Source organism: Nicotiana tomentosiformis, chromosome 2, assembly GCF_000390325.3.
Source record: "Nicotiana tomentosiformis chromosome 2, ASM39032v3, whole genome shotgun sequence".
NCBI classification, from domain to species: domain Eukaryota; kingdom Viridiplantae; phylum Streptophyta; class Magnoliopsida; order Solanales; family Solanaceae; genus Nicotiana; species Nicotiana tomentosiformis.
Genome location: NC_090813.1, coordinates 75,890,981 through 75,911,492, shown reverse-complemented (window position 1 = coordinate 75,911,492; position 20,512 = coordinate 75,890,981). Strand labels below are relative to the sequence as shown.

At 38.2% G+C, this 20,512-nt stretch overlaps 1 protein-coding gene across 2 annotated transcripts; it reads left to right on the top strand.

The window, feature by feature from the left end:
* The first annotated feature begins 761 nt into the window (after window positions 1-761).
* LOC104092743 (mediator of RNA polymerase II transcription subunit 16) lies at window positions 762-19,983 on the top strand. 2 transcript variants are annotated; one of them, XM_009598409.3, is made up of 16 exons: window positions 762-1,411; window positions 5,791-5,859; window positions 6,085-6,173; window positions 7,229-7,341; window positions 7,578-7,679; window positions 7,772-7,856; window positions 8,807-9,403; window positions 9,549-10,167; window positions 10,361-10,440; window positions 11,356-11,438; window positions 14,496-14,732; window positions 14,890-15,061; window positions 15,166-15,647; window positions 15,865-16,041; window positions 17,732-18,109; window positions 19,236-19,983. In XM_009598409.3, exons 1-16 carry the CDS (start codon window positions 1,098-1,100, stop codon window positions 19,380-19,382), a joined length of 3,744 nt encoding a protein of 1,247 aa, XP_009596704.1. In that variant the 5' UTR covers window positions 762-1,097; the 3' UTR covers window positions 19,383-19,983. The 2 variants fall into 2 exon arrangements, with proteins under 2 accessions (XP_009596704.1, XP_009596705.1); XM_009598410.2 differs by lacking the exons at window positions 762-1,411; window positions 5,791-5,859; window positions 6,085-6,173 and having other exon boundaries at window positions 7,777-7,856.
* The last annotated feature ends 529 nt before the right edge of the window (window positions 19,984-20,512 follow it).

Below are 20,512 nucleotides of genomic sequence, written 5' to 3'. Positions count from 1 at the left end.
ATTACAAATATAGAATAATGACCCATTATTATATGAAATAATAAAGACACTAAATGTCCAACAAAATGAATCTAGACAGTTTTAGAAAATATGAATCCGGACACTTCCTTTGAGATATCATATCTACTATTTTTCTAACACGGAATAACTACTTATGTTAAACTTATCAAAGAGCAGGACATAATACAATTTTGTTCGTATAAGGTTACTATTAAGATTGTAAATATTTGTTGAAGTTAAAAGTTAGCCTTGATATGAACAAGACCACTATTATACATATTATTTTAATTTCTAGCAAATGAATGCGATAAATATGAAAAATATTTGTTAATATGACATCAAGGAAAAAAAGTTTATTTTCTGATACACTTAATTATGTAGCTTATGAAAGAATTTAAGGAATTTATTTAAGGAAAAAAAATAATCTGATTAAAATTGGAGATGTATAGGATAAGAGGGTTTGCTCTGACGGCAAGCAACCTTCACTTTCAACAAAGAGGTTCTGAGTTCGAGTCACCCCAAGAGTAAGGTGGGGAGTTCTTGGAGGGAAGGACGGCGAAGGTCTATTGAAAATAACACTCTACTCATACCCCACTAGTGGGATTATACTGAGTTGTTGTTATTGGTGTTGGTACTTGCAAGTTAGAGACAAAGCAGGGGTACAGTACATATTGTTACCACTATTATATGAAACCTGCCCAATCACAAGAGCAGCACCAACGCCCCACTCAGCCAACTGAGCCAAAAATTTTAGAAACAACAGAAAACAAGCAGCGATTGGGCGAGTTTGGCCTTAAAAATGCTGTGGTAATAAAACACTGACACCAGCTTAAAAGAAAAGCTAAAACAATTCCACCACCTGGAATCTCGTCACTTGTTGTGAGTGACTTCACATTCCCCCCAATTTCTCCGATCCAACGCAAACCCTAACCCCACACACACACTCGCACACTATAGTGATTCCTGTCGCCTTCAATTGTTAAGACTTTAGGCCACCCACTTCTCTCTCTAACTTGTTTCTCTCACTATATACGTATACAATTCCAACAAAAATATATAAATTAATTAGGGTTTTTGTACCTTTTTGGTTTATTCAAATGAATAATCTACAACCACCACCTCCTCCACCTGTTGCTGTTAAAGACTCTGAAGAGGAGTCTTCTTCTGCTATTACTACTACGAATTCTCTCGAAGCTTCTAATAAGGTTCAGGACAAACCTGATACTGGTGAAGACGATCACCCGAGGGCTGCAATCGTGGCGACTGAGAAGGAGGTTTCTTCTGTCGACAACGACGATCCCATGGAGGAGGATTCTGTGAATCCTGCTACCGTTTTTTGCATTAGGCTTAAACAACCTAGGTCCAATTTGCTTCATAAAATGAGTGTTCCTGAACTTTGCCGCAATTTCAGGTGATTCTTTTTCATTGCTGAATTTTTCTGATGTGATCACAGCTTCTTTGTATATTTCTGTAATCTTAGTGAGAATAAAACAACAATAATAACTAGGTCTCAGTTCCGGCTACACGAATCTCCTATGATGTGATAGATGTTGAAACGCCTGACCATCTAATCTAAAAGCTTAAGCGAGTAGGGGGAATACACTTGTATTTACTTCTTTCCTGCGGGATTTAGGGATTCCTGTCTTTTGCTCATATTGTCTCCTATGGAGTTAATTGCGCCTTTAACAATAGATCATCATAAATTGACTAGTCTTATACCAGCAATGTGAGTTTACATAAGATGTGAAGCTCATACTGGAGAAGTTAATTAGAAGAGGATAATAATAATTTTACCTTGATTAGAGTGGTTCTCTTTTATCAAATTTAGCTTGAACATTTGTAATGAAGCTAAAGAAGCAAGGAAATGACCAAATTTGAGAAAAGCAGAAAAAAATATTTTTTTGAGAAGGAAAAAGCAGGAAAAATTATCATTAGTCATTTATTGAATATTACATAGTTAAAAGGGGTTAGTTATGCTGAATATCGAAAACATGCTGGGACGTCCCAGTTTAACTTTTGAATTGGTGAAAGTCACTCAATTGAGTTCTAAAGTTGCAGAGTATCGAACACTGCTTCAATGATAGCAAGGGGGCTAATCAAAGTGTTGACTTGTTAGTCCGACCATTTGTCTCCTACCTAGACCATACTACTAAGACATTTGGCTCCTCGTAATCATCTAGCTAAAAGTTTAACTTCCAGATATATCATAAGGAATTGCACAGTATATTTTGTTCATATATGCAGTAATTCACCTATGCATAACGAAATTAGACAAAAATCTGCTTTATTTGAATTAAATTCTTCACTAGAATGTGGAAGAAATGAGAAAAAACAAAATTGCATTTTCAATATGGTCTTAAGAACGATAGAAGGAACTTTGATGTATTCTTTTAGTTTCAGTGTTCATTGTTCCTAAAGCTCTTTGATTCTCTCTGTTCATTTTCTGGATACAGAGATTTTTTTTTTTGATTAAGTAAATAGTTTCTTTGACTGGCATCAAGAAGATGCAAGTTTCAAAGATAAGGACTTCAAAAAGAAGAAACAGCTCCAGTACATATGCCTAGACTGCTAGGGAGCTGAGAAAGTCCAGAATATTTATAGGGCAAGTTTCCTCTAATTTTAACAGCTGGTAGATGATGCAGAATCATTGCTTGACTTTTATGACTCCTTGTAAGAATTGCAAGCGTTTTCTTCTTGTAAGTATTAGATACCAACATTATTTTGGGTGCTGATTGAAAACCGATGAATAAAATTTTTACCCTTTCTCAAAAAAATATCTATAGGGCAAGTTACAACAGAAAGATTTTGCCAACTAAAATACAAGTAAAAGTAAAAGACATCTAGCCTTAAGTGAGTGGTTAGCAGTTGATATTTCATCAAAACATCTGTGATTTCTGGATAGAGAGAGAATTATCCTGGTATTTGAAATTATCCTAGTTTCAGTATTTGAAACATACTAGTGTGGAAATTTTTTATATTTCCTCTGGTCTCTGCCATAGCATCTTATGTGCTCAATGGGGTATTCATCTTTTCTTTCTCAGTGGGGTAGTAAGACGATAGATTAAGTATTTTTAAGAAGAGACGAGAGGAGTTCTTGATATAGAAGAGATGAAAGAACACCCCCCCCCCCCCCCCCCTTTTTTTTTTAAATTTATAATTGTCGGGCCAGCTTGCACGCACCTCAACTAATTCCACAGGGTACCTGCTACCTCCCACCAATACAAGTATCGGGTAACTCTATCTACCAAGGCTTGGATAGATGGGAAGATGTTTTTGCCTCCGTTGGGACTGGAACTTTGAGACCTCAGGTTTCTCAACCCACTTGATTGACCTCTAGGTGACACCCTTGGGTGCACCTCTTTTCTTTTTCTTATTTATTCCTAACAGAGAAGTAATAAATCTCGCTACATTGCATAAAGTGGTGAAGGTTCCTGGTTTAACATCTCTCTGCATATCCACACTGTAATGTTAAGAACATACATTTTCTTAGAAGGATATCTTTTTTTTTTTTGAGAAGTGCTTAGAACATACATTTTGTGAAGACTAACCTTCCAACATATCTGAGTTGTGTAGCTACCTATCAATTTCATCAAAAAATCTTATCTCCTGTATGAACTGAGTGTATTGGCTGCCAATAGATCTATTTTTGTTTTTTAAATTTCCGACTCCTGTGACCATGTTTGCTAGTTGCTATGATGGTGTAGACTGGTCTTGACTCGGAGAACAGGGAAAGGAGTTCTCCTTCCTTTTTGTATCAGTGCCTTAGTTTGTTATGGAAAAACCAAGAATAGGAAGGGTGATTGTGGCATATCTTGGAGGTTATTGTAAAAGAACATGAAAGTGAAAGACAAGATTTCCTGGACGATTGAAGAAGTTGAGTGGTGAAAAAGTTGTTGCTTCTATATAAGAAAAGAAGAGTTTACTGATCCTAATCCTAAACTTATTAAAACATTTATATCTTCTTCAACCAGGGAACTGTTTAGTAGACAGAGAATCAATCAAGTCACTGTCTTAAGGAGCAACCATGACCACATAATGAATATTTACCTAATGAGTGAACCAATTATGGTCTAGCGGCTATGGTTGCTAGATCAATCATGAAGAATAACTCACTCTTTTGCTCACTCATTATCATCCTTTTTTTTGGTATTCGGTTGGGGGTGGGGTTGTTTGATCTTCATTTGGATTGACAATTAGATATATTATATGAAGATTAATAAAGAATTATATGGAAGTTGGCTTCAACCAGTTGTTGGTAGCAGTAAACAAATGTTTTTTTTGTCAGCAGCAAACAAATATATGCAGCTGCTTAAGATTATCGTCAAAGCCATTGAGCAACAAAACAATTGAAGTGAGGGGTTATCACCTCATGTGTGGAGTGATGCACTTCGAATTCTTCTGCTGTTTCCAATAGGGAACTTCCCTTTTCTTCTTTTTTTCCTACTCTTTAGGTACAGTTGTTAAACTAATTAAACTTGAAACTGAATGCTGCAAAGAAATTCTTTTTCAATCATTGGTTAGTCGAATATTGAATTTTAAATTTTGCAATTGAAATTTATCTTTCCATGACCTTGTTGAAGCTGCATTTTAATTATTTTTAATACTACAAGTTGTGCTAATATTGTCACTATCGTCTTGATAAAAAGAAAATTCTCACTATTGTACGATCAATGCTGAAATTAGTAAGTTCAATTCAATCTGATGTTACAAGTGTTGAAGTCAGGTAATATCTGTATCTTCAAAAAATTAAGAGAAGTTTGACTTCGAAAGAGCATACACTTTGCTTTTCGCTTTTTTGCTTATAGCTCCATAGATAATTTTTTCTTTTGCATTTTCATCTTTAAAAACACAGCTTTAGAAGTATTATGGGGCTTGGATGAAGAACACGCAGGAAATGAATAGACTTGATAGGATGAGAATAGAGAATTTAATTGTGGAAAGACATCATCTAGTTCGTCAGATCCGTCTTCTCCCAAATGCCATATGATATCAAGGGTGGCATATTAATGTAACTATAAGCATGCTCAAGATCAACTTGCAATGTAGCATCTAAGTTTGTTTTGTCCCACAAATGCCTTTTTTGTGCCAGATAAAAATCCCCATAAGCGCTATTCTTAATATAAGAGAAAAAAGCTTGGCTATTGTCTCACAGGAGTCCCTGCAATCGGATATGCCTGATATGTTTAATATCACTAGCCCCATCTCTCTCTAGAATGTTAGGCATTAAGCAATAAAGTAGGCATGTGTCTGATTTCACTGGATAAATCACATCTGCCATAACTATGTTGGACCAATATTAGGCTATGCCATGTTCAAACCCCGGGGTGTTGGAGCTTTGTCTCCATGATAGTTATTCAATTTTTGACATTGCAGATAGTGCTTGTGCACATTATTATACACTTATACTTGTCGTTATAAGAATGTTTTTTCCTTTCAATGCTGCTATGATGGAGGTGAGCCTGAAATTCCATCTTGTATCAACATGTAAATGATGACGTCTATTTTGCTATTCAACTACTGATGCTTGGGTTTTCATGATTCATCATACATCTAATGTTATGTGTATGCCCTTCAATTCGCTATCAAGAATGTGTATATCCTTCAATTTGCTATCAAGAGCATGCCTTTGATGTTATTTCCATTCTCCAACAGTCAGATGGTTAACCCCCCCCCCCCCCCCCCAGTCAGTCAGTCAGTCAGTCTCTTTGTTCCTCTGGTAATTGCTTTCATTTCAAATGGGTAGATTTATTGTCTTTTGTTTCTGACTTGTTTGTTTGATTGTTTTCTCAGTGCTGTTGCTTGGTGCGGCAAGCTAAATGCAATAGCTTGTGCTTCCGAAACATGTGCAAGGATTCCAAGGTTAGAGGTTTGATTTCCATCATAGTAAGTGGTATAATTTGTTCAAATTATTTCAGCACACTGTAATTTATTGCGCTTGGCTATCAAGAACTTTTTCAGTGTTTCCACTAAAAATGCGAAGGCTGTGCAAATTTTCAACAAATTCAATGTAGTCAAATTCTCGAGATATCACTTTATTTCTTTGCATGTATTATTTTCTTCTTATTAGTGTCTAACTTTTTGTAGTTCAAATGCAAACCCACCTTTCTGGATCCCTATACATATAGTCATCCCAGAGCGACCAACTGAGTGCACTGTGTTCAATGTTATAGCAGGTATTGTAAAATAACTTTCCGGTATTGATTACTGGGGTAATATTGTTGCATGTTCTGAAGCTTGAGTGCCTTAATTGGAGGTTTTATTTGGCCAACTTTGTTACTCGTTCATTTTTTCTGTTTATGTGCATTGAATAGCTGCAATTTGTACTCACCTTTGTAATGGCCAAGGATTTGTCTTCCTTTTGCGAACGCATTTAGAACCTCAAATATGAGGCTCGCTGCTTTAGAGTCAGCAGTCTTTTATGAATGGGATTTTCTTTTCCTTTTTTTATTTTCTTGCAAATAGAAGGAAAATCAGAGATATTTTAGAAATAGTGAATAGAAGAATATATAACAGATGGTGCAATGCAAAGCTGTGGTGGATAAACAGCTCTTCATGTAGGGGCAACTAATTAAGTTTTCAACTTTCTGAGTAACATATAGATTGTACCTTCAGAGTATTGAAGAATTCTGATGGTCTTTTCATTTGTTTTTGAGATTGGTTCTTTTCAATTTTTTTTTTCCGACATACATCTACTGGCATGTGTGCTAGATTGCTAATCAGTGTTCATACTAAAATATCTGGGAGTTTCCAATTGAACCGAACATTTGAATTATCTTAATGATCATAAATATCTGGTACAATTGCATTTCGACAAAAATGATCCTTCTAGTTTCCACGCAAAGCCTGAATCAAGCTAAGACCTTATGGCATATTATTCAGAACTATTCATTGAAAATGCAGTTAATTGATTTTTACAAGATTGCGTTGGATTAGAAAATGGTTGCATGTAGTTAAGAAACACCCTTGAAGCCCACGTTTGACTGTTTGAAACAACCGAGTGTCTTTTCGAGAGCACTTGGGCTGTTTTAATTTCTAATGGGTAGGCGTTTTTTTTCACATAACTAATGGGCCCTAAAAATTCTGGTACATCGTGTTGTTGTTGCACTGAACTGAATTTTGTCTAAAGAGATGCACACCTTTAACTTTTGTGCAGAATTGGTTACCTTTCATCTATGGCTGGTGGTATGTTTTTGATATTTCGTATTTTACAACTTTTTATGTTCTACAGATTCCCCTCGTGATTCTGTCCAATTCATTGAATGGTCTCCTACTTCTTGTCCGCGTGCGCTGCTCATAGCTAACTTTCATGGGAGAATAACAATCTGGACTCAGACTTCTCAAGTATGCTGGTTTTCTGGATTATAGTGCATTCTGTTGCCCTCTTCACTTTCTGTTTGCATGTATTTTCGGTGACTTGCAAGTTCTTGGTGTGGGGTTTCTCACTTTTTCCATGTCACACCTGGTAGCCAATACCTGATTGAGTCTTGGTTTTTCCCATATGCTACACGTTCATGATTATTTCTATATTGTTGCTTCAAAAAAGTATTCTTACCTAACATGTATGCTTGGTTACTCAGGGTCCAGCTAATCTGGTACGAGATGCCAGTTGTTGGCAGCGAGAGTATGAATGGCGTCAAGATATTGCAGTTGTTACAAAGTGGTTATCAGGAGTTTCTCCGGTATGCAATTGTTATGATATCTCGAAATTTGGATTTAAGAATTTGCATAATTCGATTGGTTCATATCTTGTTTTTGTTTTACCTAACATTAGTATAGGTGGCTTTCAACAAGAACTGGTGGTTCCGCTAAGTCAACATTTGAGGAGAAATTCCTTTCACAGCAACCACAATCTCCAGGTAGGTTCCTTGTTTCTCTATCTCTTTTTATATATGTTCCATCAAATGAGTAGTTAGTAGGGATATATGTAAAGTGATTCAAAAACATTTATGGTGCGTGTTACAAGCAATGTTGTCATAGGCAAAAACCAAAAAAAAGCATTGATATCTGCTGGGCTTTAAGCACAAAGTGCAAGTAATGCATATAGCTCAATTAAAGCGCGAGCTTTATGAAAAAGTGCACAACTGAAGAAAAGTAAAAGAAAAAAATATATGTAATTCAAAAATAATAACTATATTCACAAACAACAATTATGTGGATAAAGGAATTGATGAAATTATAATTAAGTGAAATAGTTATTGTTCAGTACTGCTCGTTTTAATAGTCCATAGGTGTGGGACACATCCTTAGCATCTTGGTGCCTAGACAGAAGCTCTACCTAAGTGAGGAGAAGTATGGTTATATTTCGCTTAGCTTCGAGGTTTGAGCAACCTCAAATGAACCCAAGGCGCATTGAAACTGCCTTACCAGTGGCAGGGGATGCTCGACTCCAGATGGCGTACCCCAACGTTTAAGGTTGTTAAGACTGGACCTTTGGGCCTAATTCAATCCCAAATACTTGCTCATGAGGCGAGAATTGCCCAAGACCATATGGGGAGACAGCTCATATTCTCAACCAATATGGAACTCTAATACCCTCTTGCATGCCCAAGACAGGATATTTGGAACGTGAACAACACAACATGGGGGCCCAACGGTGGGTAAACCAAGAATAGAGATGAGTCTGGCTCTAATACCATATTAAAATAATTGACCTTCGACCTCAGTCAATCCCATAAGCACTACACTGCTGTTCTGCTGCTGATCCTGCTACTTCTGCCATCATGTGCCCGTGGAGTTCTTCATATTCAAAGTATCAATTTTAATGGAAATTTTTCCTTAATTAATTTTATTTTAATTTTGATTGCAGCTGGATGGCCGAATTTTCTGTGTGTATGCTCTGTCTTCTCATCAGGGTCTGTTCAGCTCCATTGGTCTCAATGGCCGCCTAATCAGAATGGTACACCATCAAAATGGTTTTGCACAAGCAAAGGGCTATTGGGAGCGGGTCCTAGTGGCATCATGGCTGCTGATGCTATCATAACAGACTCTGGAGCAATGCATGTTGCTGGAGTTCCCATTGTCAATCCATCAACTGTTGTCGTCTGGGAGGTGACACCTGGCCCTGGTAATGGATTTCAAGCAACTCCAAAGACAAGTGTGAGCAATGGGATTCCACCGTCCCTTAATCCACCTTCTTGGGATGGATTTGCCCCTTTGGCTGCATATTTGTTTAGCTGGCAGGAGTATTTATTACAAGAGGCTAAGCAAGGCAAAAAACTAACGGAGCAACATTACAGTGACATGGTCGCACTTCATTGTTCACCAGTTTCCAACTTTTCTGCATATGTTAGTCCTGAAGCAGCAGCTCAATCCACAGCTACCACGACATGGGGTTCTGGTGTTACTGCAGTTGCTTTTGATCCGACCCGTGGTGGTTCTGTTATAGCTGTTGTGATTGTTGAGGGTACGGATACGGACCTAATGTCCCTCTTTGCCCTTCAATTTTTTCTAGTGAGGATGGTTTTCTCCCTTATCTGGTTTTCTTTCTGGCACTAACTTTTTAGAAGTTTATATTTGTTAGCTAATATTTTTTCTTTTTGTTGCTGTAGGTCAGTACATGTCGCCTTATGATCCCGATGAAGGTCCTTCAATCACAGGATGGAGGGTTCAACGTTGGGAATCATCTGTGGAGGATGTTGTCCTCCACCAAATATTTGGAAATCCTACATCCAGCTTTGGTGGCCAGGCGCCAAAACAGACAGTATGGGTGAGTAAAGTAATTAAATGTATCCCAGCAGGAAATGATTTTAAGAGACCCCTAGCAGTGGGAGCAGGACCAGTTTCTGATGGAAGAAACATGGCTGACTCTGGTGTGGAGATGGGAAAGAGGGTTAGTTTTGATCCCTTTGATCTTCCTAGTGATGTTAGAACTCTTGCCCGTATTGTGTATTCTGCTCATGGTGGTGAGATAGCTGTCGCTTTTCTACGAGGTGGCGTCCATGTATTCTCAGGTCCAAGCTTCACCCCTGTTGATAACTACCATATTGATGTTGGATCTGCCATTTCTGCTCCTGCCTTCTCTTCAACAAGTTGCTGCTCAGCTTCTGTTTGGCATGATACCAGCAGAGATTGTACAATATTGAAGATTATTCGAGTTCTTCCTCCTGCTGTTCCAAGTAATCAGGTGAAAGCTAACTCTGCGAATTGGGAACGTGCAATTGCTGAGAGGTACATGTGCTATTGCGCACTATACTTAAAATTTTTGAATCATGTTAATATGCTCAATTAAGACATTTCAATCTGACTGTTATTACATCTAGTTAGAATAGTATTGGTACCTTATAAAAAAAGTTAGATAGTATTTGGTTTATGATATTAAACCGTCTTCCCAGAGATGACATATTTTTCTTTCTATTGGAAGATTTTGGTGGAGTCTTTTGGTTGGAGTTGATTGGTGGGATGCCGTGGGATGCACACAAAGCGCTGCGGAGGATGGTATTGGTAAGAGCTTAATCTGTTGGCAGATTTAGAACTGAACTGCTGAATGGATTTGGAAAGTACTTCAAACTTGATATCATGATCAAGAGCTAAAATAGAATTTCAGACCTCTGATATCTAACCAGGTTTCAGCGGAGCTCTATGATAGGATTTATGATTGTTCTCTATTTGATGCGTTAATATGAAATCATAAGAAGCCATGAAGAGCTTTGAAATTAAAAATTCCATTCCTGTTTTAATTATTGAGGTCTCTCTCTGTACTAATTTCCGGGTTCAAGTATCATAACCCCCACCCTTGTGCAATAGATGGTATCCTAAAGAATTGAAATGCCATATCTTCACTTTAAAGTTGCATTCATGTTCCTAGCATAGCTGATAGCAGTAATCTTTTGTCTAATCCATGGTCATTCTGCTGGAAGATCCTTTCTTGTGTTTCATGGAACTGCAAAATGGAAAAAAACATAGCATCTTTAGTTGAAATTCTTGTGTAGTTGAAGAGTACCATCGGTCCTTAGATGCTCTGTTTTCCTTGTTTTCCTCTGTTTCTTCTGCTTTAACTCTGAAATTGAAGACGGCTATTCCTCTTCCATGACATCCTCAGTTGTGCCTTTTGTTTTGTCTTCCGAAAGTCCTCCATCTTCACAAAGTCTATTAAAATGAGTAGCTTTAGTTCTTATTGGTGTTTGAAGAGATTCTGCTTCAGCCTGATATAATGTCTGACCTGTTCTGCTGCAGGCCTTGGTTAGAGTTTGAGCTTTCACCTGGCCTTGCTTTTTTCTTAATTGAGGATTTGATAATAATTATCAGTTGATCTCTGCCCTTTTTCTGTTTGAGTAATTTTGACTACATGATCCTGGAAGGATCAGGCGCGTGCGTGAAGGATCAGGCAATCACTAATGATGTGTGCTTTTATTTCAGTTGCTTTGAACAGTGTCATTGCTGTACTGGATGCAGATTTCCATTCCCTTCCTTCAACTCAGCATAGACAGCAGTATGGACCGGTATGTTTCTTTTATTTAAATCTATCTTCAAGCCTATCATTTTCATAATGAGGACATTATCATCCTGGTGTATCAAATTTGACGGAGGTATAGGGAGAGAAAGAAGGACTTGCATATGGTAGAGGTGTGGAGATGTTTGGATGCTAGAGGTGTACCTGTTGCCTACGTTAGGTTGGTTAAGGACATGTATGATAAAGTAAAGACCCGAGTGAGGACGGTGGGTGGAGACTCGGACCATTTTCCGGTTATGATGGGGTTGCATCAGGGGTCGGTACTCACCCCTTTTTTGTTTGCTCTGGTGATGGACGTACTGACGCGCCACATCCAAGGGGAGGTGCCGTGGTGCATGCTATTTGCAGATGATATTGTACTAATTGACGAGACGCGAGACAGTGTGAACGCGCAATTAGAGGTATTGAGGCAGACCCTGGAATCTTAAGGTTTCAAGTTGAGCAGGACTAAGATTGAATACTTGGAGTGTAAGTTAGTGGCAAGACTCAAGGAGGGGAAGGGGAGGTGAGGCTGGACTCGCAGGTCATCCCTAGGAGAGGGAGTTTTAAGTACCTTGGGTCTATTATTCATGGGGATGGGGAGATAGATGAAGATGTCACACATCATATTGGGTCGGGATGGATGAAATGGAGACTCGCTTCCGGTGTTTTGTGTGACAAGAAGGTGCCACCGAAACTTAAGGGTAAGTTTTACAGAGTGGTGGTCAGACCAACGATATTGTATGGTGCTGAGTGTTGGCCAGTCAAGACCGCTCATGTCCAGAAGACGAAGGTAGCAGAGATGAGGATGTTGAGATGGATGTGCGGGCACACCAGGTTAGATAGGATCAGAAATGAGGTTATTCGCGACAAGGTGGGTGTGGCCCCTATTGAGGACAAGATGCGGGAAGCGCGGCTTAGGTGGTTTGGTCATGTGAGGAGGAGCACAGATGCACCGGTGAGGAGGTGAGAGAGGTTGACATTGGAGGACCTACAGAGAGGTAGAGGTAGGCCAAAGAAGAGGTGGGGAGAGGTGATTAGGCAAGATATGGCGCAACTTCAGCTGATCGAGGACGTGACCCTGGATAGGAAGATATGGAGGTTGAGGGTAGTAGAGTAGGTAGTCTAGAGTGTTCATAACAGTAGTATTGGCACGCAGTCTCGCTTTCTGTTCGTAGTAGGTTTTTATGACTAACCGTTGTTTTCTTTCATTGTTGATCACCTTACTGTCTTGTTGTTTTTTATTCTGCTTTTATATGGCTTTTTGGTACTTTCTCTTCTTGTTTATATTTTCATTAATGCGGTGCTTATGCTTTCCTGAGCCGAGGGTCTATTTGAAACAACCTCTCTATCCTCACAAGGTAGGGGTAAGGTATGCGTACACACTACCCTCCCCAGACCCCACAGTGTGGGATATTACTAGGTATTATGTTGTTGTTGGTAATATAGAGCAATTTAGTGCAAATATCGAACACTGGATTTCACGTTCTGCTTCATACTTTTATATGCTTTGCCTTTCTCCGTATGAGCTTTGCTCTTGCATGATATTATTCTGACTTCCGCTTACTCAGGATGGAGAATTCATATCTCTGTGGGAAGGAGTGGGGTTGGGGGTGTGAATTAGGCTTTGGAGAAGATTTTGGAGCAGTGTATTACACTTGGCTAAAGATAGGGCACAATGGAAGAAAAAATCCATATATGTGCTATCTTCTGGTTGGAAACAGGTTTTAGACTTGTAGGAAACTTTTTATTTATTTATTATTATTATTATTGTTATTATTATTAATTCTATTATATATGTGTGTGTGTGTTTAACTTATTTCACTTTTATTTATTTAGTATGATGATATGAGTTGAGCTTAAATGAAGAAGTGAGGATTCACATAGCCGACTGCAAGTCCGTAACTTGTTTGGGACTGAGGCATAGTTGTTGTATTGATTAAGTATATAATTTTTTTATATCCTTATCAAAAAATATTTTTTTTATATCATGAGAACGTGCAAACCTCTGTTTGATGTTATTTGCTTATTTTAATATATGATTTACAGCGCTTTCTTGAATACAATCAGAAAATACAATATTATATCATGTTAGGATATGCAAAAGACGTGTTTTTTGCTTATTAAATAAATAGCATGGTCAAATTACTTATACGTTTCTCCCTGTGGAATCCTGTCATGACAAAAATCTTGGACACAGTTTTATATAATGAAAACCTTGATACAAAGTAATTAAATCAATCTGCAGAGGTCTTACTTATCATTAAAGATGTAGGTGCCAAGGAGGTGGGGGGTGGGGGGTCTTCCTCAACCCTTTCCCCCAAACTTATACACCATGTGACAGTATCTGAACAGTGAAACTTTACAAAAATCCAGAAAACTGAAGTGAGATTAAGATAATGATTGCATCAATTGAGAAGAGGTTATTGTGAGAAGTCAAAACAATGGAGAAATGAGAATGTGAAGTAAGAGAGGAAATGATTTCTTTAGCAGAAGGCTGACACTGCCTGAAGATGTCTTGTGAGAAATTACTAATTCTTTCTGTGCTTTTGATCCATAAATGAAAAATGAACATCTGAATGAATTTGAATAGAAGGAATTGCATGTTGCATCAAACTTAGTACAGCTCTTGCGGAAGGGCATAGAAACAGTCAAATGTTACAGAATTGTATGTATTAAAATGATCCACAAAACTAGTCTTTCTTTTATACACCCAATTTCTAGATGCCGTTGTTAATGTGTATCTTTTGAAGATGACACAACGAAGTATTGTAGTTCTAGTGAAGTCCTTAAAATAGATATGCAATGCAGTTGGTTTTCTATTTCTCTCAACTTAATATTAATCTAGTAGTCTGTCATGTGGAAGATTGTGTGAGTGTATATACATGTGGTGTGTGCATTTTTGTCAGATTATATGATCATCTTTTCCTTTCAGTGAATCTGTGCTCACTTGCATACACGTAGTTCTTGAATTTTAAACCTGTTTGTTTATTTCATCAAAGTTCACTCTCAGGGACCCGTTCTTGGATTTCTTTGAGTTCTGATAGATCTGGTCCATATAATGCAGAGCCTAGACAGGATAAAATGCAGGCTTCTAGAAGGTACAAATGCTCAAGAAGTCCGGGCAATGGTGCTTGACATGCAAGCAAGATTGTTGCTAGATATGCTTGGCAAGGGGATTGAATCAGCTTTAACAAACCCATCAGCATTGGTTCCAGAGCCATGGCAAGCTTCCAGTGAGACACTGTTTGGCATTGATCCTGAGGCGATGGCCGTTGAACCAGCACTGGTGCCAAGTATCCAGGTATTTACTTTCACTTGTTCAGTGTTCCTCCCCAACCACAGGCCTCCACAAGTGAATAGTATGTCTTAGTGATTGTCATCTTTCTGTGTGTGACTAAATACTTCTATTTCTGCATTCAGTGTTTGAGTTTCTCAAGTATTGGGATGATTTAATTCAGGCATATGTAGATGCTATACTTGATCTGGCCTCCCATTTCATCACGCGTTTACGACGCTACGCAAGTTTCTGCCGTACATTGGCTAGTCATGCTGTTACTGCTGGTACAGGTGGGAGTAGGAGTATGGTGACTAGTCCAACTCAAAGTGTTACATCTCCTGCGACTTCTCAGGGTTAGTGTAATTTGCTATATTATGTGCTGTTAAAGGATGTCCCTTTCTGGATCCAAGAATTCACTTCCTCTCTCTTAGTTAAACCACGGACCTATGCTTTTCAGGTGCTCAGGGTGGTACTGCAAGTTCCACTGGGAGCACTCAGATGCAAGCTTGGGTACAAGGAGCTATTGCAAAAATTAGTAGTACGGCCGACAGTGTTCCTAGTTCAGCCCCAAACCCCATAACTGGTCCTTCTACTTTTATGCCCATAAGTATCAACACAGGCACTTTCCCTGGAACTCCGGCTGTTAGGCTTATAGGGGACTGCCATTTTCTGCATCGGCTATGTCAACTTTTGCATTTCTGTTTTTTCTTCCGTGGAACACAATTACCGCGTTTTATGGGGGCTGCTCAAAGGAATGCAGATTCTTCAATGCAAAAGTCTCAACCCAGTATTCCAGGCAAAGCAGAAGATTCCAACTCTGGTGCAAAACCAACACCAGGTGGTCAGGTTGGGACAGGAGCAAAGGGGTCCGAAGAAGGTCCATCTAAACGGTCTAGGATAGGTTCTGGCAATGCTGGTCAAGGATACACATATGAGGAGGTAAGGGGTTCTTTCTCAGCAGATTACAACCACCCCCGCCCTGGGGGGGGGGGAGCGCCAACACACACACACACACACCTTCCCCACAAAAAATGAAAGCCTATCTGAGTTTTTTTTCTCTGTTTGAACTTATCAAATAAGATTCTTTCCCTGTTTGAAGTCGCGAACTTATGCGCTATGTGGATGAAATATTAATTAAATTGAAACTGTCATGCAGGTGAGGGTCCTCTTTCTTATTCTTATGGATCTTTGTCGTCGGACTGCTGGTTTGGTGCATCCATTGCCAGTTTCTCAGGTTGGAAGCAGCAACATTCAGGTCCGCCTTCATTACATTGATGGGAACTACACTGTTTTGCCAGAAGTAGTTGAAGCTTCCCTCGGACCTCACATGCAGGTAATTCTACTGTCATTAGTTCTATTTGTTGAGGTACATGTGCAATGCATGTAAGAGTGAACATGTCTTGCATTTTGTTTTTTTTACATAACTCAACATTTATAGCTGTAATGATTCCTGTTGTTCTGGCTGCTAGATATGTATTTGGAGCTTCCTTCCTAACATTCTATACCCGTTCATCAGTTTATCACAAATTGTTGCAATAATATTCCTCCTTACGGTTCTAGTCCCATTCTCTTTCTATACCACTTGAAGTCCTTCAAAAGATACTATTATTGTTCTGCTCCAGTCCTCTATGCCATAGTTGAATATTACTTTTGACAGTGCAAGCATATGTATATATATATATGTTTAGCATCAATAATATGTTAAATCACTTACATGTGTTGAATTATAAGGAAATAAAAGTGTGCTCGCTCTAACTGTTTAAGTTTGAGATAAGGTGGCCACACACTCAATATGGTACGAAAGCAGGTGGAAGTTGTGAGTTTGAGTCTCACTGTCACCCATTATCAAAAAGAATTTTCACGTGCTTGGCTCATGAAAAAGAATCAGGCCCACACGTGAGGAGGCCTGTTGAAGACATAATTTTATCAAAAGAAAATGTGTTCTATTTAAGCTTTTGGATGAGATGGTCACACACTTTAACAGTATGCATGTGTTTCTAAAGGATGGCTGGTAGAACTGCATGAATGAGTTGTGGAAAAAACAAAAACTAGTCCTGTATCTGGAGAAACGTTGATGACAAAGATATGAGAAAATTATTATGGATGATTGACTAAGGGACATGCTAACTTTTTAATCATGGTAAATGTTAATAAACGGCACCTTAGATTTCAATGTGAAAGGAAATATCAATCAATTACAATTCAATCCTAAATCTCATTTTAATGTTTAAATAATTTGCCTTTTAAAGCAAATTAGCAATTTTTTAAAAATCTGCTCAACTAAGTCCACGGATTTTGCAAAATTTTAAGGTTTTTTTAAGAAAACTTTTCTCCCTTTTATCAATAACATGTGTGGTTAGTGCAACTAGAGAGAGGTCTACATTGATTTGACCAAATCCTCTTTATTCATTTCTAACTCTTGTCTAATCTTGTATAACCATATATCCATTTTCACATCCGGATTTTTACAACATTCATCTTCTTTTTAGGGATAAGGTTAGGTAATACTACTCAAATGAGTATCAAGAAGGTACTGTGAACAGTATAATAAGTTGGACTTGGTCAGACCTACAAAGCTAGGGATTCAAACAAGTCCATTGTATCTATCGCACCAGTTACAGAGTTCTACTACTCATTTTGTAAATATCTTGGGCAACATACACCCCTATGTAACATTGTTAGTGAATCATTCTGTAGAACTTGTGTTAGGTATCTTTCTATAGCATAGCACTTCTGTAGAGCTCCTCTATTCCAGTCATCCTATTTTAATTATGTCTTATACAAGAAAATAAGATGTGAAAGAAAATAACAGGAAACTTTTGTTTTTTTAATATTTGTCGGATGGGCTGGGATCAGCCGTTTATATTTGTCGACTCCAATTGGGCCACTGCGGTACATCAAACCTCCTCTATTGGGAAAAAAAACACCAAACATAAACAAAACGACTTATGTAGGCTTGGGTAGGAATCCCCAGAATTCTTAGACTTCTACAGTTCTTCTCATCTCATTCCCTTTTCTTGCAGAATATGCCTCGCCCTAGAGGTGCAGATGCTGCTGGGCTGCTATTGCGTGAATTAGAGCTCCATCCACCTGCTGAGGAATGGCACAGGAGAAATATGTTTGGTGGACCTTGGTCTGATTCAGAAGATATGGGGGGCGTGGACGATAATTCTAAGCTTAGCCCATCAAGGGACTTGACTGAGTGCAGTTCATCAGAAAACTGTGACGTATCTTATGGAGCTCATGGTTTGTGGCCAAGGAAACGTAGGATGTCAGAACGAGACGCTGCTTTTGGGTTGAATACTTCAGTGGGCCTGGGTGCATATCTTGGTATAATGGGGTCTCGACGAGATGTTGTGACAGCTGTTTGGAAGACCGGGCTTGAAGGAGTTTGGTATAAGGTTTGTCTAAACATTTGGATCTCTATTTATTCCTAGATTCAATTTATTGCTGTTATAGTTCATTTTTTATTGCATCTCTTTGCATGAAGGCATAAATAAAGTTATAATTAAGCAAGTTGGATTGTGTACTGGAGAGATAATTAGGCCAGTGTCCCTAACTTGGGAAGAATAAAAGTCAACGCTAGCATTTAAATTTATGCACATATTTACTTGGATAAAGTTGACATAAATTTCTTGTAAGAATCCATTGTAAGGTAATGCTAACATTGCAATGTGGCTTTAGTTCCTTCTTCTAAAAGTCTCATTGATTTAATGTTTTGGTGTTTTGGTATTTTAGTTTCCTGTAATACCGTATCATACGGATACTTTCATTAATTTCACCAAAATGTTTAGGGATATTTTGTCTTTTTATTTTGCGTTGTGTTTGGAAGTATTTCTGTGTCTTAGACGTTTTATTTGCTACCTATGTTGCATAAAAGTTCTAATTATGTTTTTTAAATGCTGAATCGTTTTTTCGAGAAGTGATTTTAAAATGCTAAATTATTAAGATCAAAACGTTTCGATGTTCGAGTGTTGCATAACAAATGATAATTGTTATAATTCAGTTTTTTACCTACCGTATATGACTCACTCACATGTGTACAATCTAGTATCCTCATGTCACGTCTTAGATTTTCGTAGGTGAGTGTACTTAATGCTGCTGAGGTCAACTTGTATGTTGGTTTAGAATCTACTTATTGTTGATCAAATAATGGAAATTAGGCTGTAGGCCACATCATACTTTATCTTGCTGATCAGTCCTTGGGTTTTCTGATGAAATCTGCTATAATCATTAGTTAGTAAATTTGTCCAATATCTACCCAATGAGTGGTATATCTTGGGAAAAGTAAAGCAAAGCAAAGCGAGCTTCACTCGAACCCTGTTTTTCATCCAGATTTAGTCTAATCCCGCTTAGCATTAGTTTCAATTTATTTGCTCTCTTCTATTTAGTAGCAAATGGTAAGCAAACATGGTCTTATTCCTATATATTTTGTTGAGACCTCATTGATATGAGTAGCGTAACAAGATAATTTGATTGTAGTCTAAGTTTAGTTTCTCAATTTACGATGTTGACTGTTTCTTGCAGTGCATAAGATGTTTGAGACAGACTTCAGCTTTTACTTCACCTGGTGGCAACCCTTCCGCCACTCAAAATGAGAAGGAAGTATGGTGGATCAGCCGGTGGGCATATGGCTGTCCCATGTGTGGTGGGACTTGGGTTCGAGTTGTATAGAGCATTGAGAGTAGTTCACCAACAATTGTGCTCCCATTTTTTGTGAACGGTAATGGTTCACCACATGGATACAAACACATTGGACTCTGCCAGCTTATTGCCTATTCATCACTCTGGTCATGTACTATATCTTAAAGATCAGTGTGACTAGTGAGGCAGGGCCTGAAGTTGGGTAATTGGTATGGGGCCTGAGCTTACTATGAAAAGTTTTGGAAAGAAGTCAAGGTGATTGAAACCCCGTTTTCTGAAAATGGGGATACTCCTTAGTCAAAGACATCAAATTTTGGAACTAAGAATGAATCCCCCCACATATGTATGCAAAGGTCTTTTTGCCAGCGGGAGTTGAATATATTAGATTCTCTTCCCAAACCAGAGCATTTCTGGGGTTGTAGTTATGTATAATAACAGTCCATTTGTTGTTTGTATGGGGGCAATCCATTTGCCTTGAGTAGCTGTCGAGTAATCAAATTTTGTAAACTAAAATGCGTCTCTCTCTCGTTAGTCGACTATGGTTGTGACTATAGTTGTGGTCCTGTACAAATGTTTCGCTTTCCTTTTGTGGGTTATGTCATGTGTCTCAACTAGCTTAGATATTCCTTTATTTTCTGGTTAAGTTTCTTAGCCCATATGGTATGAATGATGAGTGAAACTGAAATCATATGCTTCACTATTTTCGGTCACACAAACAAAGAAGTAAGGCTCAATTTTAAGTTTGAACTTATGATTGCAGAAGTTCACTTTGTCGTTCAGAGCTTTGCTCCCGGTGTTTTCGTTTATTCATTTTTTAATCGTTTTCCTTAATTAAAAACTATGAAAAGGACACAGTTAAGCCGTGAGAGGAATATGCCAATCAATAGGGATAAAGTGGGTAGTTACTGCTGAAATCTAGTTTCTCTCTTTTGGACAAAAATCCATATATTGGTTGTTAAAGTTGAAGGAAACCTTCCTGAATACTGCAAATTTGTACTTTTGTAGTAGCAGCAATTCAGGACCAGAATTTAGTGGCTGCACTTTTTCGTTCTTTTCTATAATTAAGACAGTTAAGTCTTCATGGAAACACATTTTATAATCTAAACCAGATGTCTTCACAAGGTTGAAGAAAGAAATGAGACAATTGAAAACTTGTCTGG